Consider the following 23,522-nt stretch of genomic DNA (forward strand, 5'->3'; position numbering starts at 1 on the left):
TTCGGAGTGAGCTGAGTCGAGCTGCTCACGTGTGCAGCCTCTAGATGTATCCTCACGGTCCTCGGCACGTCAGATCTCCACCTTGTTGACGAGCCTCGTTCAATCTCCATCGTCGTCGTTACGTCGTCCCGATCGCATCGGAGATGGAGAAGGGTTGTGGGGAGAAGGGAGAAGAAGGGGAAGATCCCTGAACAATTTTTTCCTGGGTGAATTTCGTTCAAGGCCTTCCCCTGTTTATACTAAGTGGGTATTTTTCTTAAAACCCCCAAAACTTAAGTATATCTTTCGACGTCCCAAAGACCATTTGTGTGTGAGCTTCTAGGCCCATCTATCAGTCTAGTTAACGACTCCAGCGGCCCAATAACTTTAATTGGCCTTCCAAATTAATTAACCATATCATCATATAGGTTAATTAATGTCTGATCCATTTAATCCAATCGATAGGTCGAGTCTCCAACACGTGGGGTGCTAAGCTACAATTCGAATTCTAGAAGATACAAATGAGTGTGTATCTACTCACTCATGGAACCTGTTCATTATCAGTTATCATGTATATATAGTCCCTCATCCACTTGATGCTCTTAGGACGACTTAGGGCATGGTCAACTGTCAAACCCTAGTTAGTCATCCGAGTTAGTACTGATGCATTCGGAAATCATCGGAGAACTCTTCTCCGATATTTCACTGCCTTGGCCAAGGACCTCATCACATCGTCTTCCTTGAGCTGTCACCTTTTTTTTACGGAGGGTGGACGATCCCATCTTTACCACTCAATCGTCTTCATAAACTTCTTCATGCACCCGAACTAAGACAATTTAGAATCTCATGATTAGGGACACGTAGGTCATAGTCAAAGTACAACTGTCCATCCACAAGATGACTTTGGTGTGTCACGTTTAAGGACCACTTACACAATCGTGACGTGAATCAACCTGATTAACAATTCAATGTAATACCATTTAAGGACTCGTACGGATCAATTCAGTGAACTCTTTATATGTCTCCGGTGGCCACTGTTATCAATAGCTCCTTGGCCACCGAATTGAGTTCACTGCATTTAATGCACACGGCAACCGACACGCATGGGTTGAAATAAATCAAATATTGCGGCTGATTTTGTCATTTTATGCTTTTTTTAGAAAAATAAAATGAATGGCGACGTGGCTTCTTTATAGCCGTTCAAAGAGACGAATCATTCTACAATGATTGTGGGCGACGGACGCGGACAATCACATGTCAGAACGCGATCCGAGAAGGCAGAAAATGAGAAAAATAATGCCGACCAATCAGAAAATACCGATTTTTGAAATATTTTGAAGAGAGATAAAAGATCCAACGGTGGAGATTAAGCACTAGTAAAACCTTGATATCTTGAGATCTAGACGTCCGATTGGGCTGAAATTTTGGGCCACTAGAGTCGTTAACTAGACTGATAGATGGGCCTAGAAGCTCACACACAAATGGTCTTTGGGACGTCGAAAGATATACTTAAGTTTTGGGGGTTTTAAGAAAAATACCCACTTAGTATAAACAGGGGAAGGCCTTGAACGAAATTCACCCAGGAAAAAATTGTTCAGGGATCTTCCCCTTCTTCTCCCTTCTCCCTACACCCCCTCTCCATGCATGATGCGATCGAGATGATGTAACGACAATGATGGAGGTAGAATGGGGCTCGTCAACGAGAAGGAGGAGATTCATCATGCCGAAGACCATGTGCATACATCTATGGGTTGCACAGTTGAGTATCTTGACTCATCTTGCTCTGAGATCCAATAAATCATGGATGCGATCTATGCATTGATTCTTCAATTCAATGTTTTTGTCGACACTATCAATTTCTCAGAAGCCTTCTGCTACGGATTTTTTTGATTTATTCATCTATATCTAGGCCCCTAGAAACCAACAGAACCTACCTAGAATAGTAAGAAGTAGATTATGATAATTGGGTTAGGTTAGTGGCTAAATATTTAGCCAAGGCTGTTGATGCATGAGAGATAGGGTGGATTTGATCTTTTCAAGGAATATTGGATAGTTGAAGGAAACTCCATATGCATACATATGATGAAGCAAGGTGAAGAACCATAAATTAGGCTTAAAAATATTGTTTAAGGATTCTGTTTAATGCAACAATATTTATAGATTTCCTTACAAGCTTGGGGTGATTAGGGGTAAAATCTGCATAAAGCAAGAATTGAAAAAGTGAATGTTGGCTCTGATATCTATTTTTGGTTAATATTTTATTTGAGTAATTTAACCTAAATTAATAGAACCAAAATGGTGATAATCAAATCAAAATATTTTTATAATGATAAGAAAAGAAGTTTCCTAATGAACCAAATTTATAAAACATGCATCCGATATTATATTTCGTCTAAAAACCTGTATCATAATGTATAATATTTGGTTTTAGGAAACATATGTTTGTAGTGAATTATTTCTCCCTTATTAGTGCTTGAGATGATGTGAGCTGTTTGGGAACCAAGTGGATGATCAGTCAACTTTAGGGTTGGAATTTGAACTGGTGTGAGATGCAAGGGGGCACAAAGGCCTCACTCAAGGCCCCATCTATGAGATTTTTGGATAAAATGATGGATTTCGAACCCACCCACTTGAGCATCGCCCAAAATTGGACTCGGGCATTACACAAATATTCACTAGATTGATCAAGGGGATAACCACACTCAAATTTCAACTCCCCATTTCCCTTGTTAAGATAGCCCTTGTGGTGACCAATGGCAAGATCAGGCAATCGATGTGGTGAAAGAGGGTAATGGCCAATGGAATGGGTGACTTCTAGCATCATGCATGGCAACCCAATAGAATATGCAAACATCTGATATCTCATATGAACACCTGACAGTCCAGACAAAATCAATACAGCATCAGAAGTCTCTTTGGGGCATAGAAAATGCCTGGAAATCCAAGAAAAATGAAGCGAAGGTGTGGCATCACCAATGACAACACAAGTACCCAGAACACGATATGAAATTTTAAATAGTAGATACAAGAAAATTAATCATAATAGGAACACTTATAGGATATTTCCAATGAAAAATAAAAATATAATTAATGAAGTCAATTAGATAGGCCCCATCCCATTCAAAAGATAGGAAAAGATGCAAGCTATGACTATTATTTATGGTTATGTAAATCAAGGACATAGTCGTGGCCTTAGAGGGTTCTGTTACACATGCCCCCAATCTGCATGATGATGGAAATCTATCACACCCATATCGATGAAAAACAGGTTTTATGATGACCCACTTAAGCTCTTGGTAAAGGTGGGGGTCAACTTTTTTAAGGATGTGACATGTGTAGCTGTGTCAATTCACATGAGAATCTTATCACAAACTTAGTGGCAATCTGCTTCAATCATTTTTCACATGTGTGGAAGGTAATATTTTTCACAATGAAGATGTCATCCTTTGATAATGATAAATAGCAGGTTACTTTTAGTAATAATTTCATGCATTTGTGTGCTTATTTTCATAAAAATTGTCATAAATGTATGTTTTTAATTGTTAAAATCATATATTGCACTTTATGAATGTACCATTTTTTCTTGATTTTATGGCATTTTAGCATAAATTTCTGACATTAATTCCACTCCACTCATGTCACCCAGCACTACCAAAGTGTGGGTGAACGTACTTATTTAAAATTAACTAGTATTTTCTACTATAAAATTCTGATAAAAAATTTAAAATTAAAATGGAATATATGAAATATATGACCCCAGTCAAACATGTTCAAGACTTGCAAATCTTACTTAAGGAACCAATTGATTACATGTCCCAATCGGAAGGTGATGAGTGATCATGTAATTTTTCTAATATTTTTATCTCCTATCAAAATTGGGATGATTTTGGATTTTTTTCTATTGAAAAAAGTCACATTTTATCATCATCAATTCCAATAGCATGGATCTGTTAGCTGATAAGCCATTGTGGATCACCATTTCAACAATCTAAATATCATTTTCTGACATAGTGGCCTTTGAGGTTAGTGATGAAGCAGATTAATGGGTGTAATTCGTATGTCCTTATGATTTTTTAATTTGATTTAATCAAATAAATGTCTTTTAGCTTTAATCACTATGTATAGTGGTGGGCAGGTCGTCTCCGCAGGGACCGATGCTTAGAGATAAATTTAACTTAAGAGTTAAAAATGAATAATAATGTATTAAGATAGTAATAGGGAAAATAATTGTATTTACTTATATAAAAGTCTAGGATAATATTGTGATAGTAAACGTAGTAAGGATAGGAGAAGAGAAATATGAATAGTAATTAGTCCAAGACAACAAGTGAAGAGGACTAAATGATGTAAAATAGCAAGTAGAATAAAGAGAGAATAATAGAGATATTGGTTTTAGGAAAGGAAATATACTTTTAACATTAATTCTGAGTGAGTGGTAGTGGACATGCGTGAAGTGAAGAATTATTATAGTGTTATAAGAAGAATAAAGATTTTGATGGATAGTAGAAAAGATAAATTATCGACTTTTAATCCGATATATTATCAAATAAATAGAGTGGAAGAGAATCAGGGGTGAGGGGAATACAGAGAGGATATTAAGAATGAATGATGTGAATTAATGGAAGATGGACATATTATCTTAAGAGAGTTAAAATATGGGTAGTGTTGGGTTCAGGATGCCTTAGTCTGGATGTAGAAACTCAAAATAATTCCTAGCGGAAGGATTAAATGGAATTGTAATGATATCAATAAACTAATAAAATGAATCGCGTGTACGAGTTGCATATGCGATTTCTTGGATCCTGAAGCGAGAAAAGTTGAGCTGCTCATGCATGCAGCCTCTAAACGTATCCGTGTAGTCCATGACATGTCAAATCTCTTCCTTCACCTTGACAACATCCGTTCACCCTCCGTCGTTGTTGTAACACTATCTTGATCATATTGTGAATGCAGAGGAGATAAGGGGAAAAGGAAGAAGGAGAAAGTCCCTGAACATTTCTGGTCTAGGTGAATTTATTTTTGGGCCTTATCCTATTTATACTAAGTGGATATTTTTTATTTTAACCCCCAAAACTTAAGTATATCTTTCGACTCTCAAAAGATCACTTGCATGTGAAGTTCTAGGCTCATGTATCAATCTAGTTAATGACTCTAGTGTCCCAATAACATTTATTAGCTTTTAAAGTCAACTAACTATATCATCATATAGATTGATTATTTTTTTATCGATTTAGCCCAATCGATAGGTCGAGTCCCCAACCTATGGGGTGCTAGTTGATGAACTCGATTGAGATTGTTAAAGATTGTTGTTATGAATTGAATTCACACAATAAAAATTTTTTAACCTCATTTGGTACTGTTGGGTTCAGTGCCCTGGTCAGTCCATGGAAAACACGTTTCTATGGATGCAGAAGCGTAGTCGATCGATTCTCAATCAATCTTTAAAACAAAAATTGAAAGTACCTTTTGGGGAACTCGTTCCACCCTTGACTTTGCCGCTCTGAGATTTTTTTAAAGCCATTCACGCGTCTGGCCTCTAGAAGTATCCACACGATCACTCGGCGTTTGGATCTCACCGTCTTCTTCTTCAACTCTTCTCGAAAAATCTAGAAGATCTCCTCACCATGAAGGCACTCTTCCTTGGATGAGTGGAGAAGAGAGTAGAAAATGGGAGAGGCTCTCAAATCAGACTTGCATGGGTGCTTAAAATGAGACCCCTTTCCATCTTTATATTTCACTTAAGGCTTTTCTCAAAAACCCTCCCAAGTAAAATATATCCACCAATGGCCTTATGACCTTGTGAGTGTGACCCTCTAGACCCATGTATCATTCTAGTTAATAACTTTAGTGGGCCAATAACATTTATTGACCAACCTTATCCATTAACTATATCACCATATAAATTAATTAAATAAGGATCAATTTAACCTAATCGATAGGTTAAGTTTCAAGCATGTGGGGTGCCAAGCTATACCTCGTGTTCTAGAAGATACCGTGTAGTATCGAACTCTCCCATGGTACTTTAATCGTCATCAATTACCTTATATGTATAATCCATCATCCTCACGAGACTCTAAAACAACTTAAGGTATGGTTTATCGTCAAACCCTAATCCGTCATTCGATTAGTACTGATGCTTAATATGGATCATTGGAGAACGCCTTCTCCAATATCCTCACTACCCTGGTCAGGAATTTTTTCTGCATCATCTTCCTTGAGTCAATCTCCTCTTATACCGAGGGCGAATGATCCCGTCTTGACCACTTAATCATCTCCATAAGCTTCTCACTACATCTGATCTATAGATTATTTGAATCCCATGACTAGAGGCTCATAAGTCATAGTCAAAACGTAGTCGTCCACTCATGAGATATCCTTGGTGTCTTAGGTCAGTGGATTATTCATACAATCGTGACTTGAATCAACCTGATTGACGTTTATGTATAATACCATTTAGGGATTCGTAAGGATCAATTAAAATGAACTCTTTCTCAAAAGAGCACCCACTATCTGTCCTTAGTGTCGCCACACTAATAGTTATAGGATCAGCTATACTTATCGTATAAGTAGGATTAGCTAGTGCTATTCTATCCGGATAATTCGATGTCCATCTCGACTATCCATCAAATAGGAATATTTAGAATACATATTTAAAGACCAGTGATCACTGTATTATGATCTCATGATTATTCACTAAGTCATTGCACGTATTCATGGACTTCATTATAAACATCACACGGAATAATGATGAACGCAAATATTTTATTTAATGAACTTGAATAAACATGGTACTATGATTGGCTTGACGGCCACATAATATCCATCAGGTACATGGCTAAGGAAGGTTCGAACATCAGGGAGCATGGGAATAAGATTGGATTTGATATGAACCGGGATTATCTACAAGTAAGGATTCTAACCTATCAATCTAAGTAAGAAGTTTATGCGAGAATGTGAGAAGGGAATTTGACCATGGGATTCATTTTTGCTTTCTTTTTCTTTACGATAGAAATCAATGCTTGGAGAGAACAACTCATAGGAAGGAACCAAGACTCAAATAGAAAACTTGTCTAATAAGAAAACTTAAGTGAAAACAATCAAATCAATTTACTCTACTAGTGAATAAGAACGACACCTGAGCTTTCTCACAAATCCTACGGTGGTGTCTGTCCTGGACCTGGCGGTGGGTAGCTCAAGTTGACGATATCCTCTCCTGACTAGTCCTTCACGACACTCCTGAGTATCCAACAATGCTGGAACGAGCCTTGATCTTCTATGGGTCCTTCTGGGCAGCTCGCTGCTAAGAGGAGGAAAAAAAAGCAAATTAAAATGAAGATTCCCTTCCCCTTAATAAGGGTTTAGCCCAAACTTATACAGGCGCTCTCTGGGCTGTTCAATCATGATGCATGTGATCAGGGTACTAAGAGGGTCACTACATTGGTCATTGGCCTTTGGCAGACCAATTACCTTCATGTTACGTTCTCTTACATGTTACCTTGCATCCAAAGACTCATAAAAGGCTGAGAGGTGAGCCACTTGACTTCAGAGAAGTCAAGTGGAACAAGTCTCGTGGAATATGTACAAAATGATGCATGAACATGACGCACAACTGCAAATAATAATGCTTGAGAGGATTATAAGGGGGAATTTGTGTAAATGCGGTATTTCATGTTAAGATAGGCACAAATGCATGTACTGATAATAAGTTATCACATTAAAATAGCATTTTAACGCATGTTTACAATGATAGTTTCATGCTTATCACCAAGCTACACCTCGTGCTCTAGAAGATAACAAGGAGCGTATTGACTCTCTCATGGAACATGTTTGTCATTAAATATAATGTACATATAATCCGTCATTCCACTTGATGATGATATGATGACTTAGGGTATGGTGATTTATTATCAGTACCAATGGGTTCATAAATCATCATAAAACTCTTCTCTAATATTCAACTGCCATCACCAAAGATTTCATGGTATCATCTTCATTGAGTTGCCTACTCTTATACTAAAGAGTGAATTATCCCATATTGGCAAAAGATTACTATAAACTTCTTGCTGCAATCGAATTAAGATTGTTTATAATTCCATGATTAGGAATGTTAATGTCATCATCAAAGTAATACTCTCCATCTACAATACATTTTTAGTGTCTTAGGTCTATCGACCACTTGTACAATCGTGAGGCGAATCAACTTGATTGGCAATTTGGTATAATATCATCCTTGGATTCATTCGGATCAATTTAGTGAACTCTTTCTGCTAAAGAGCGCCCAGTATCTATCCTTAGTGTCTTTACACTAATGGCTACGGCACATGCCATACTCATCATAGGAATGATGCTAGATAGTGTTATTTTGTTTGGATACTTCGATGTTCTTCTCAAGTATCCTTATAATATAAATATTTAGAACACATGCTCGAAGGCGAGTGATCTCTGTATTACAATCTATGTATTCACTAAGTCTGATCATGTATTCACGGACTTCATTATAAGCATCACACGTGCACTATAATGAATGCATTATACTAATGAATAATGAACAAATGAACAAGGTGTGGAGTGTAACCCTACACTTGAGATACCAATGACATATTGTGGATAGACTATTATGGTTTACTTTTATCTATGTGCATTTTATCATGAGAATCCAAACTTTCAAAACTCGGATGTAATGAGATATTTGTGAAAGTCATTGTAGGGTCAAGATGGGATCCTCCGCCCTTAATACCTAAATGAGACTATCCCTACCAAAATCTGCGCCTTTGTCCTTTGCTAATGCAAGTGAAATATAATAAAAAAAGTTTTTAATGATTTAGTACCACATTATTTCTATTGGGATGATCAGTTAAGGTTTTGATAATTGGCCATGGCTTAGGCCATTTAAGAAGAGTCACATGGACGGGAGATCATACATTTTTTTATTATTGTTTGATAGATAGGGCTCCATGTACAGTACATTCAAGGACATGTGGTGTATCCCCGTAGAATTTTCTCTAGACAACCATCCACGTAGCAGGTGCCATTTGTACAAGGGTACTCAAACATCTTTTTGCACACGTCGGCAAAGTAACAAAAATGTCCATCATAATGTTAATTTAACTAGACAGCTCAAACCTGTGATTAAGTGGTGCCATTTGCGATTAGTTGACAATACTGTCCACTTGTAGAGCAGTTCAGTATTTCTACTGAAATCAAGGCTGAGAACAGCAGGGCCCCCAATATTAATGGGCCATTGATGGTTAAAGCCTTAGGCCCAGTGAGAGGCCAACTTGGCAACTTCCTCCCAAATTGATCGACAAGTCGGGACTACGTGTCAGAGAAGGCCTGGAAGATTGAATGAAGGGTAGCCAGCTTGGCCCTTCCTCCCAAATTGATCGACAAGTCGAGCGCCCCTCTTTTTTAAGTCTTCTTCCCTTTCTGTACCCCGAAATTCCCAACCGAAATTTGCTTCAATCGATCGAGGGACGAGCAGGGTCGCTTCGTATTCGAGGAAAACGCGTTCAGAAATTGGCTCGGTGTTCTCGGCGTGTCAGATTGAGCTTTACAGGTTGAGTTCTCGTCGTATTGGGGATTTTTAGGTCGAAAGATCGGATCTTTCCGAATTTTGGGCTTGCGAGGTTTCGATGGTTCAGGCCACGGACCCCGGCGGCCTCTTGCCGGAATCGGAGTCTCCTCTATGTGGGATTTCGGTGAAGACAGAAGTGGACGACCCTTTGGAGGAGGAGCACGGGCCAGACAACAAGAGACTCAAGCAGGGCTCGGCGCTTCAGCAGGTAGGGTTGCTGTTGGTCATCGATTTTCTTAATTCTTGATTTTCTTCACTTTTCCATTGATGGATTAACGCTGTCACCATTAGGCAACAAAACAATCTTGTGATCATTCCGCCTTCATTTGTTGTTGGAGCTTCCTTCTCCTCGTTTATGTTGCTAATCGTGTATGGAGGAAGGTCTTGTTTCGGTAGGGTTGCTGTTCGTCATCGATTTTTTATTTTTATTTGGTAGATAAGCGTTGAAGTACATCATTGGCTGACAACGGTAGGCAACAAAATACCCATGATCATTCCGTTTTTAGTTTTTGATGGAGCTTCCTTCTCCGCGCATGCGTTGCTTATCTTACACGGAGGAAGCCTATCTTTTCAATTTGCTTGGGAGTTGTCTTCTGCTGTAATGAGATATTTTCTACATGGGCCTCTGTTGAGTCTTCTTTCGTGTGTTTATGGAGAGGTTGAGCATTGATTTCATAGTTTGGTTCTTCTAATTTGGACCCTTCTTGGGTCCTGCATATTTGTTTCAAAGCGAAAAGAGCATCAAAGCCATGCTTTGGATTTCATGGGAGCTTTATGAATAGTGTATAAAGTCGGATATTGATAAGTCATATGTTCTCTGGAGAATAAAAGATGCGTCATCCATTATAGTTTCTCTGTGTTCTTTTTGGAAAGAATTCGTTACATGTGTAATCTAGGATTGGATTTGGACAACTATTTTTATATAAATCTGAGAATCGGACATTAATATTTTAACATGCGAATTTCGGAAAACTTGTCATCTCCATCATGCTTGATGCTCAACTAGCCAACGACCATCACTTTTCGTTACGGCTGATGTGGCTTGGCTTCTCTATTTATTCTTATCGACAGTGGACAACGGACCAAGCACCATATAATGTTCTAAACGATCAAAGCCCGTTGGGTTTACGGTTGAGAAAAAGTCCTTCCTTGCTGGATTTGATTCAAATGAGACTTTCTCAAGGAACCCCCCCAAAAGCTGGCGAGAGCAGATCAGAAACTGGGAAGAAAGAGACAAAGCCTTCTTCTAGTTTGCCCGACAAGATGAAGGCTTCAAACTTTCCAGCCACCACCCTAAAAATAGGGAGCTGGGAGGTATTTCTATCTGTCTTCAATTTTTTCATGATAAATTATCCTCTGATTTTATGATTGATTTGCGTTATGTTTTTGAACAGTGCGTGTCAAGATATGAAGGTGATCTCGTGGCTAAGTGTTATTTTGCGAAACGGAAATTAGTGTGGGAGGTTCTCAACGGAGGGCTGAAGAGCAAGATTGAAATCCAGTGGTCGGATATCACGGCTCTAAAAGCAACATTTTCCGAGAACGGTCCTGATACTCTAGATTTAGTGGTAATTTTCTCTTCGCGCCGTCGAATGTAATTTTCTATGAGCGAAATTCACAGTACATTTTTTGTAGGTTTCACGGCCGCCGCTTTTCTTTCGTGAGACCAATCCCCAGCCTAGGAAGCATACCTTATGGCAAGCAACCTCGGATTTCACTGGGGGTCAAGCGAGTCGAAACAGGTACTTTCAAATCATGTCCCTCGTTCTTACTGAATTTTTATTAAATATTTAGACATTTGCTTGTATTTTACCTTTTCTAATTTCTTTCTACGCAGGAGACATTTTCTTCAAGTTCCACACGGGTTGCTGGGCAAGCACTTTGACAAACTGATTGGATGTGACCCACATCTCAGTGAACTTAGCAGACAGCCTGACATAAATCTCTCTTCACCACTGTTCGACTCCAAATCTTCTATCTTTGAGGAAATGCCTTCAAATCTAGAACAAATCAAGAGCGAATATGGGTCGCCAGCATTCTCAGTTCACCAAGAAGCCACCTCCCCCTCCGCCGGAAGCCAACACTTTGGGTCCAACGAAAGAGCCTCAGCAAGCTCAGGTACAACAATTTCTTCACTCAATTGTACATCTTTCTGTTCATGGCAGCGTTAACATATCCATAACAGGTACAATAGAGGTGGAGTCAAGAGCAGCAGAGGAGAACTCGAGCTGCGTGACGGGTGAGCAGAATCCGACGTGCCCATTTCGGGTTCCGGGGATCCGACCATCCATGTCGATGAGCGACTTTGTCAGCCAAATTGGGCAGTGCATCAACGAGAAGACTGGCTCAGATGACCAATTTTTGGAGATTAACCGTGATGCACTGGAGGAGATGACCCAGCAGCTGCTCAGTGACTCGCAGTGCGGGCCTGCGTCGGACGAGCCATCGCTCATGTCCAGAGTCAACTCGCTCTACTGCCTGCTTCAAAAGGACCCGGCAGCCGCTCAAAATCTACTGATTGGCCGGGGATGTGGGGAAGAGGAAGGAGAAGAAGAGACGGATTCTGCCGCCATGGACGGCAGAGATCCGCCGCCGGCGATCTCGCGGAAGGAATCTTCCGGGGATCTTCTGCTGTACCTCCCCCGGATTGCGTCGCTGCCGCAGTTCCTGTTTGATATCGCTGAGGACCCGGTGAACAAAGAGGGTGGGCATTGAGTTGCGTTCGTTGCCACTGTAATTAAGTTGCCAATTTTTAGATGGATTAGGCCGCAGTTCATACCCACTTGTAAATAGTTGTGAGTTGTGTATCCATCTCTCTCTGTCTTCACCTTCCTGTCTCTTTCTCTCTGTCTACATCTCAGGAGTCATGAAGTTGGTAGATTTGATATATGGGCAACATGAGATGGCCAAAGGGTATGTCCATGGAATAGTGTTTGGAGCTTTGGAATTCACGATAGATTCATCTAGCTCTACCTGTTTCTCGCTCTGCATTAATATGACATTTCCGAGACTGTGTTGGGCGTTGAGCCATTACATTCAAATTCAATCATTATCTCAAAAATCAGTGCAACATATGAACGAAATTTCTCCACAAATCAACTGATATAAGCTCACAAATAATAATAACGGAATTCCTCCCTTTTACCTTCTTGTTTCTTCATTACTTTTTCCTTTACTTGTTTACTCTTGTAATACAAAATTAATTATCTTCAGAAGGTTTGCCTCCCCTTAAAGAAATGTCACAAGAAGACTAGGTAATATCAACAATATTGTATGTGTTCCACTCTCTCTTCTTTTATTTTATACTCTCATCAATTTCCTTATCGTCTTATTTCATTTATTTTTCCTTTTTATTTCGTTTGATATTAATGCCATGTTCTCCTGAAAGATAACTTAAACCCAAAATGAATTCATATGACACAATACCATGAGAAATATATATCCAATATTTTTATTAGAATTATCCTCTTTTTTAACTTACTCTGGATTCAATTTATTTTCTAGGATGGAAGATAAATAAATATATTTAAGAAATGACAGTATGAAATAATGTAAAAAATCACACAGAGGTTCTCACACGACATCATGAAGCATTAATCTGGGTAACTCATTTCAACCGATCGAAATCCAAATCACTTTCATGCTTAATTAGTGATTAACTAATTATGTGATTATTTTGAGACTTTTCCCACTGATCATGTACTAAAAATTACTCACATGTTGGAGAAACTCAAAAGCACTATAAAAGTGCTTTGCCATTATTTTCTGTTGAAACCAACGGGATTGATCCCATGTATGTATCAAGTAGAATAAAAGGGTTAACACTTGGGACTTTATGCTAGGCACAATGTACTAACATGGAGTATGCCTTATTTGACACTCTACCTTGTTGGTAGGTAATGGCTTCCGATTCCTCTATTTGATAATCTTCTGGATATGTTTTGTGGCTCTAGATATTTTCCAATATCTAATCGAAGATTGGTTATCATTAGGTTGATGAGGACAATGAATAAAATATTGAAGTCACCTATTCAAATTTTTTTATGATAGCTACAGGTAAAAATAATACCCAGTTGGAATACAGTGCATTTGAAATCTGTTATAATTGTGCTACAGCAGAATGACTCTTGCATCAACTTGAAGAAGTGTTTCTTGGTTATGAAATAAGGTAGCCAGGAATCAAAGTGCACAACAAAAAATTACAAGCCACCAAAGACTGGCAATCACCAACAAAGATTCATGAGGTGAAAAGTTTCTATGGGGTGGCACCAATCTATCATCATCTTATTAGTATTTTATTTCTATAGTTCCCCTATCACTAATCACATGAAGAAGGGAAGTTTTTTGGACGAGTGGTGCTGAGAATAGCTTTATCTTTATCAAGTAGTAATTGATATCTACCAGTGTCTTAGCCCTTCTAGACTTTGAGAAATCATTTGAACTTTAATGTGACACATTAATATCTAAGAGCGGTGATGTATTGTCACAAGAATGAGATCTTTTGCATTCTATTGTGAAAATTTTCAGATGCACAAAGTGGATAACCTATGTGCTGGTTTTTGATGCAGCTTTATGAGGTCTTATATGTGAACAATGTCTGATCCAAAGGGAGTTCACATTGCATACTGACCATAAGGCTTTAGTCAGTAAATTAGAAAATGCCTACAAATAGAATGCATGCCAGTTTGATTTCCTCCATGAACAATGTGTCTAGAAATTTGAATTGTACTGGTGATGCATTGAGTCATAAAACTTCTGAAGGCATTGTATGAAGAAGAAGAGCATTTCACAGCTTAGGTATTGTGACATACTGAACATGATGTCATATTTTTTCATTTGAATGACAAGTTCTTATTTTGTATAAGTCACCTATTTATTACTGAAACCGTGTTATGGGAGAAGCTGATTAGACAGCTGCACTCTGGTAGTTTCGGTAGGGATTTTGGAAATAACAAGATACCCTTCATACTTCACGAAGCGTGTTAATTGCCACAACTTGAACATGATGAGGATAATTTCTTGAGAGAATTAAAATTTTCAAGAAATCAAGGGACAGCGTCAGAAGATAGGGTTGTACATCCTACTCCCCATCCTTCAACATTTATTATTTTTTTGTAGGGCTTCCTCACATGCAAAGGGGAGCTTACTGTGTTATGCTGGTTGTTGACATATTTTCTAAGATGATCTGTTTTAAAGCCTCTCCTACATACACCAACACCAAGTGACATGAACCCGCTTCTAGCATCCGAGGCCTACTCAATGAACTAACAAGGTATGATTATTTTATGCCTTTTCTTCTTGACATGGGCACATATGATTGGGGTATGCCCACTTCACACCTACAAATTATTCAAAACACTAAATCTTCACATATATAAAACCCCTTGGGCGGCATCTAGGGCATTATTGAAACTGTCTATAAGCACGATCCTAGGGTCAGGCTTAGACTGATTCAATGTTCCATAGATGCCTCTGACTAATTTTCAATGATCACCTCACACTGAGTTTCCAAATTTTGTCATAATTTTGGTCTACATTATGGAAGTTCTTAAAAGGTGTGCTCAAAGTTTCTGACATCACGCCCCTTCTTTATGCCATGAATAATGGTTGAGGACAGGTGGTGGATAGTTCACGTTCATTAAATACATCAATACCACATTGGGAATTATTCTCCAAAACATATAAATTGATCACTCATCATTATGGGATTATACTTTACCCCAAGCATAAATCATCAGTGAACCATTCCACAAAGCAATCTCCTTGCTCTATTATACATTAATTTTCCCCAAGGGTTCAAAGAGATATTCAAAAGATGCTACGACAGTGCATAAAAGTTTATCTTCAAAAGGCATGTGAATCAATGGAATGATATTCACACCTTTGTTCATGTTGCTTTATCTACAACTAATCAGAGGTACAGAACGACAACATACAAGGATTTGTCGAGGAAGATATATAGTGAAAAATATATCTAAATGGTATCTTGCCACAGTTACTACATGAACTTAAAACAATCTACCACCAAAGAAATGTGGCCCTTTTATAACTGAATGAGGATAAATAATAATGCCTATACTATTAAATTGATTTGCCTCCTGGGTGTTCTGAACACTTCCAATGTGAGTCATAATAATGAATGCTTCTCATGCCATAATTTAAACTTGAGGGTGTGTTTTTCAAGGGGAGACTCCTGATGTAGCCAAATAATCCATAAATGAGGCCCAGTATGACATTAACCCATATCTCTAGAAAACTATCTTTTATGTGACTACTATCTATCAAATTCTATTTTGATGTAACAGATTGTCTTCTAATGTGGGAGTTATCTTTTAGAGTTTTATTGTGACGTGATAGGACTTCCGTTTCTGTGACTGGATAAGACTTCTGTTTATGTGACTTCTATCCATTAGATTTCAGGCCATTAAAGGTATCCGATTAGTCATTCACAGCTTTTACCAGCGCCTAAGGCCTACAAAGACCGCACACTAGATTGTTCACCTGTTTTCAAAGAATTATGTCTGATGAAGATTTAAGATGCTCATGGCATATCTTCTATCAGATAAACCTCCTTTTAGATTTTTCCAAATCTGTCATTTCAGTTCATTTTTATTTTTTCTTTTGTTTGTTGTGCTAAAGGGGAAATCCTTGTTTGTCCCATGATATTTTATATTATATTATTATCTATATAGCCTATACACAGGCATCACTTCAACATATTTCTTCTTGTTCTAGAGATTTCTCCTCTATAATTTATCCTTCCCTCTAAGAGCATTACGGTAAGCTTATGAACTTAGGCACTACCCTATTTGACTCAAGGGCTGATTATCCACTCTTATGTTCTTGAGATACCCACTATTATAGAAAATCCATGATTTGTGAATTCAATACCAAGCTTGGCAACTTCTCTTGCATTTAATATGTGTTAGTTGGGTATTTACCTAGTCAGTTAGGCATGGACTAAGTTGAACTCACTTTTTGGATATTATATCATCACCCAGGGTTAAGAGAGGAAAAAAATACTCATTTTAATTGAAAAGGTTTATTAGTTTACACCACAAAACCTCCCTAATAAATTTAAAATTTAACCAATGAAAATGACAAAATGACAGAACTATATTAAAATTTAATCCACAAAACACATGGATTTATGAGTTATTTAAATGAATATATTTTATATGTTGTAAATTTCTTTCTACATATATAACCTCTTGCTTGTTACATTGACCTGTCTTGCATTGAAGATGTGTATGTTGTCTTTACCTAATCAGTTGGGCATGGATTTAATTGATGTCAATTTCTGGATATTATATTAATACCTGGGGTTAAGAGAGGGAAAATATATTAATTCAAATTTAAAAGGAATAATATTTTATATCACAAAACTGTTCAAATAAAGTTACTATTGAAACAATGAGCAGAAATACAAAATAACAGAACTTTATTAAAATTTTAATATTCACAACAAATGGTTTATGAGTTACTTAAATGAATAGAGTTTAAATTTCTTTCTATATATATAACATCTTGCTTGCTACATTAACTTTTCATTTATTTATGACCAATGATTTGTTACTAATGTCAAATTTATTAATGAGATTAATTTCAATCAAAATATATCCCTAGGAACTCAAAGGCTGTCACACAGATACCTTATATTGAATATTGTGTAAAAAATTGGGATTGGAATATTTCTTGTAAAAACCCTATTATTAAGAGTGAGAACATTGGGGAAACTTCAGGGTCTTAATTTTGATGAAGAACGACATGATGAAAGCATAGGCATATGAATTATTCGTTGGGTCCATGAACTATACACATAAATGTGCATGGCATCGAGATATAAGTCTCATGCACTTGTAGATGTGAAGAAGGTTCTAAGCTATCTTCTAAGATCCAAGTGTATGGTAATTATATACAATAAAAAGGAAAATATGCTAGTCATGGCTTCTATGAATCATGCTTCGCTAATTTTGTGGCAGAATAGGAATTTAAATTTGATTATATATTTATAAATTTTTATGGAGCCATATTGAGGTCCAGTGCTGAGAAGAAGATGAGTACATCATCTACAATGGCATATGTGATATTCACAAGGTTTATGGTTACAAAACTTCAATTTTTATCTAACAATTGTGATCAGCACAAGGAAATCCATCTAACATTGTAATAAGAATATTTTCATGAAGTTCTTCACCATTAGTAGGATCTCAAGTGCTTGAAGGCATGTAAAGGTAATGTCTTCTATGGCTAAGTTATGACCTAATTAGAGGGGTGAACTAATTTATTTTCTTATATATTGATTATAAACTTAACAATTACTTTATTTAAGGTATTCCTATAGAAGGAATAAGGCAGAGGATTGGGTGGACTCGCTGGTTTTAATACATATTTATCTAGTCCTTAATTTTTTCATGGAGATATCTAAACACATATTTGTAAGATCCCTAAGCAGTTAACTTGTCTCAGGCCCCCAAGTAGGGTGCTGCGATTGGATTAATCAAGGTAATTTTTTAATCAGATACTATCCGGTCAAGGTTCTCGATTGATAATTGAACACCTGATCATGGTTTGTTCTCCTCTACTGGTCACCTCTTCAATCTTGATTGTCGGTGTGATCAAGGATGTGATCGTTAGTCCCAATCTAATCAGAGGATGAATCATGATGTGATCGTTGATCATGAGGACTTTGTTGACTTGATCATTGATCAATCATGATCATTTTAGGATAGGTGATTAGGGCTCTATCAGGACCAATTTAATCTGATTTTCAAAGTCATTTTAATATATATATATATATGTATTTATTTATTTTAAATAACATACAGTGAGAATCAAACTTGGAAATTTAATGCCATTCACTTGAAGCCAATATATGAATTTTGATAAATTTACCTCATGAAGTTGACATAAAATTTGGTGAACCCATGTCACTTGGTCAGAAAATGACCATTCTATGGTAACCTTATTTCCAAGTAATGAAAAAACCCACTGAACTCATGTCTAGAGAGTTTACGGATGGATTGGAAACTCAAAACCATGTCATACATGCACACATCATCTATACTCATGGAATGCCTCGACATAGTTGACTTAGATTGTAAGGCAAGTGGTTAAACAAACATATCCTGACCCAAATTTGGATGGTCAACCTTAGACCTAGCTCTTGATCAAACCCCAAAGTTTTAGAATAATTTAAACTTTTTTACTAGTATAAACATCGACTAATATCTAGTTTCTGTTTTCGGGTCACCTCTGAGTGATTAAAGTAAACATTTTCTACTGGAGAATATATGTTGAATCAATAATCAATCTCCAAAGAAAAGTCTTATCTTCAAGATAATGGTCTAATCTTAGTTAAGAATTCTAGAAGAATTATTTCATAATATGATGAGGAGTAATTTTATAGATAGAGACATCTAAAACATAAATGGATGACTGCATTTTTGGTCTGGTTCAACCATGCATAAATTAAATAGATATGTTTTCTTGATTAATATAGTTTTAAGAAATGCATGATGTCTGAATAGAATTTGTGAAACTTTAACTAATATTTTCAAAAATACTTATTTCATTTTTTATGACGAATATTCAAGCAGGTAGGTCTTTCTCATGAGATGAAGGCCTACAGGTTGTCCTTTGACCATGTATTTTGTTTATCTTAATGTTTATTATTTTATAATAATTTTTGTACTGACCAAGGTGAGCAAAAGAAAAGGGTAAGAATATCGTGCTGGTAGTGGGAGACCTGTCCGGGGGCTGGCTGGCCATGTAGGGGTGGTGACAACTCTCAAAAAACTTGGGGAGCTCAAGAAGGGGATGAAAAAGCTCCAGAAAGTCGGTGCCAGTATAGAGGAGAACGAGCACTGATGCACACCAAAGCTAGGGGTGATGATCGACAACCCTGCCCCTGCTCGTATAGATTAAGGAAATCATGATTGATCTATGAACCCGATCAGGTTGATATCTAATTTATAAACATCATTTAATGCATATATTTAACATAAATGGGCTCTGAAATTAGATTTGATTCACATTCCTAAGATCAGCCTCTTTAGGCATTTCAATAAATACCTACCATGCCCATGAAATTTTCTCCCATTTTACTTTTATTTTATGTGATAAAAAATATCAAAATTTACTTCTTAAAAATATAAATATTTATATACTGCATTCTTCTAAAATAAGCTATCTACCTAATAATATCAAAATATATAATAAAACTCCTAACCAATCTTATTATTCTCTACTATGTTTTACTTCTCTCTCTCTATCTATCTAATAAAACTTCATTCTCTCCTTGCCTTTCTAGCTTTAGAATCCTAATCCTAGATCTATTATCTACCTTCAACCCATTAATATACATATACTTGATCAATCTCTTCTTTCAAGCATTAGAATCCTTATCCCCGTTCCTCTCCATTAGTCCTCTTATAGTCTCTATCCTCTTAAATATTAATATTCATTTAACTACTATATCTACCTCTCCTTTCTTACATATAGCCTAAATAAATAATCATACCAAAGATATATTCCACTACGAATATTATCTTAACCTATATCTTTCTGTTACACATATATCTTAATTAAAAATCTAAAATAATTATTCTATTACCTATCTCCTCACATTTCAAAATATTCTTTATTATCACATTATGCTTTCTTTTATTCTACTATATAACTAATTTCTCATTTTATTCACTTTATCCTGTATCCTTCTGAATCCGAACTCAAGAGCCAGATCTATATTGAAAGGCCAGTACATGTGGAGACGACCTATCTCACCACTAGACTTACTTGAGTATGTTTAGATAGTTATATATTTTATTTGATCTAGGTGAATTAAATTTTATAACGACATTAAACTAACAAACTAATTTTCCTCCGGCACTATGTACTTTGCACTATTAGATGTGACCCACACCTACACTTAGCGAGGAGGGGCACACTTTTTCTTCCTATGAGACGTGAGTGAGGTAATTATTTTTATTCCATTAATTGAAACTTTCTCTTCAATCCCTTCCCTTATTTTAATTTATATCTAACTTTACTTTTCTTGGACGTTACGGAATTCTCTACAACCAAGGCCCAAACATCCAGCTTCAACGAGCAAGCCATTGTTCACAAGTTGACATTATGATTTTTATTTCTCAGAGTGCAGGGCATATTTTGACATATATTTTAAAATGACATTTTTTTTTGGCTATAGATCATTTCATGTACATAATAAATGAACCCATTTGAAGATTCAAACATTTCCCATCAATAAAAAATATCCTAGTCAACTTGCTCGTGTTTCCGTACCATGGTGGTTATCATCCTTGTTGACAACAATCATTGTCCATGTCCACATATAATCATCATCCCTATCCAAAATGGTCCTTGTCTGTGTCACCATTGCTCCTCATCCTCATCTGCGATGGTCCTCGTTCCCTTCGTTGATGGTCCTTGTCTCCGTCAACGAGGGTTCTCATCCCTGTCATTAAGAGTCCTCATTCCCATCATTGACGGTTTTCACTCCCAATTGTCAACAATCATCGCCTCCATTGTGAAAGTAGGCCTCCCAGTCCAAGCTAGTTTTCATCCCTGTCCACGATGTCCTAACCCCCTTGTCTATGGTCCTCTTCCCTATTGTTGACAGTCCTTGGCCCAATCATTGACAGTGGTCGTCTCCATCATGGACATGGATGGTACTCATCCTTGTCATCACTAGCCCTCATCCCCGTCTATGATGATCATCATCCCTATTGTTGACTGTCCTTGTCCCATTGTTGGCTATCCCCAGCCCCATCGCCCATCGTTCTCGTCCCTCTCCATCACGGTCCTCATCCCCATGATCAATGGTCCACGTCTCCATTGTTGATGATCATAGTTTTCATTGTCAACAGTCCTCTTCGCCATCTACGGTGATCATCATCCCCTTCCATGATGCTTGTCATCCTAGTCCATTTCAGTCAATAATAGTCGTTTCTCCATGAAATTGACGCAGAAAAAATCCTAAAATATTGCAGTGCATTTCAAATGTTATTTTATTAAAAATATAACTAATAATTGAATTTATTTTTGTTTATTTAATACCTATAAACTAATAAATAAGTTGAGACAAAAATATCCAATGTGGATGAGTGCTTGATTTACTATCACATTTTATTCATAAAATAATGTGAGATTAACCTAAATATCTAATTTATCTTTCTCCTTGCACGCCCACCCCCCTCCCAAAGCGACCGTAATGTGGAAATCACCATCCCAGGGCAACGTGGCTGCTTATCGAATTGAAGACAAGGAGATTTACTTATCGAGTTTGTCTAAAGGCCGAACATGTGTGGCTCATGGCAGATCATTAAGGAACTAAAAGGATATCCGTTTTTTTGCGCAAGATGATTTGATCATCATGTTGTTCATTTAATTTCATAAGTCCTTTACAATTTTTTTACTTTGTGCAATGTGAATCACCTTCAGGTCATCAATCACAACCTTAAAACCCAACATAATCCACTTTGAACATTCATCACAATATATCTTTAGGTATTTATTTAAAATATATTAAGCCGTGCTCTTCCATATCCTAGATGAATTAGAGTCTACTAAGAATCAATTATATACTAGCTGACATACTTAAAAATGCATTTCCACATTGTATCTATTGTGAAGATGTTTTAATATTATATTGATCAAACCCTTCATAAGCATAACGATATTTTTTTACTTAACTGATCTATATCTTTGTATCAGCTCGTTTGTATCATTAATTAATGTTAATTACAAATAATTTTTATTCATGCAAATAAATACATGGAACTCAGGCGATGGAAATGGAATTATGATTTCATTTCACTGTGCATTTGGGGAAAAGTCATTAATGGTTGACAGCAATCATGAATATTTAATGGATTGTTGGGACATACTTATAAGATGTACTTCTCAGGATATGAAAATAACATTATGATTTCATTTCATTCTGTTTTTGGGGAAAACGTATTTAATGGTTGACATCAATCATGAATATTTAATGAGTTACACGCACATATTTATGAGATGTAATTCTCAGGGTATGGAAAGGACATTTCATTTCATTGTGTACTTGGGAAAAGGCTTTAATGGTTGACATCAGTCATGAATATTTAATGGGTTTCAGGAATATACTTTTGAGATGTACTACACTGGCTATGGAGATGGAATTATGATTTCACTTCATTGTGCATTTGAGAAAAGTCATTAATGGTTGACAGCAATTATGAATACTTAAATGGATTGTTGGGACACACTTTTTCGTTTCATTGGGTTATTTCCCATTAAATCTGTTTTTGGGAAAACGTATTTAATGGTTGACATCAATCATGAATATTTAATGAGTTACACGCACATATTTATGAGATGTAATACTCAGGGTATGGAAAGGACATTGTGATTTCATTTCATTATGTACTTGGGAAAAGGCTTTATTGGTTGACATCAGTCATGAATATTTATTAAGTTTCAGGAATATACTTTTGAGATGTACTGCTCAGGCTATGGAGATGGAATCATGATTTCATTTCATTGTGCATTTGAGGAAAGTCATTAATGGTTGACAGCAATCATGAATATTTAATGGATTATTGGGACATACTTATAAGATGTACTTCTCAGGATACGGAAATAACATTATGATTTCATTTCATTCTGTTTTTGGGAAAAAGTATTTAATGGTTGACATCAATCATGAATATTTAATGAGTTACACGCACATATTTATGAGATGTAATTCTCAGGGTATGGAAAGGACATTATGATTTCATTTCATTATGTACTTTATTGGTTGACATCAGTCATGAATATTTAATGGGTTTCAGGAATATACTTTTGAGATGCACTACTTAGGCTATGAAGATGGAATTATGATTTCATTTCATTGTGCATTTGAGGAAAGTCATTAATGGTTGTTAGCAATCATGAATATTTAATGGATTATTGGGACATACTTATA

The 23,522-nt window shown here is 36.7% G+C and overlaps 1 protein-coding gene across 1 annotated transcript; it reads left to right on the forward strand.

The window, feature by feature from the left end:
• Window positions 1–9,305: 9,305 nt before the first annotated feature.
• On the forward strand, window positions 9,306–12,386 carry LOC144713049 (uncharacterized). Its single transcript, XM_078587530.1, has 6 exons — window positions 9,306–9,761; window positions 10,625–10,867; window positions 10,948–11,121; window positions 11,189–11,295; window positions 11,391–11,671; window positions 11,739–12,386. The coding sequence occupies exons 1-6, from the start codon at window positions 9,612–9,614 to the stop codon at window positions 12,266–12,268; spliced, it is 1,485 nt and encodes a 494-aa protein (XP_078443656.1). The 5' UTR covers window positions 9,306–9,611; the 3' UTR covers window positions 12,269–12,386.
• Window positions 12,387–23,522: the final 11,136 nt, after the last annotated feature.

Source organism: Wolffia australiana, chromosome 15 (assembly GCF_029677425.1).
Source record: "Wolffia australiana isolate 7733 chromosome 15, ASM2967742v1".
Classification (NCBI taxonomy): domain Eukaryota; kingdom Viridiplantae; phylum Streptophyta; class Magnoliopsida; order Alismatales; family Araceae; genus Wolffia; species Wolffia australiana.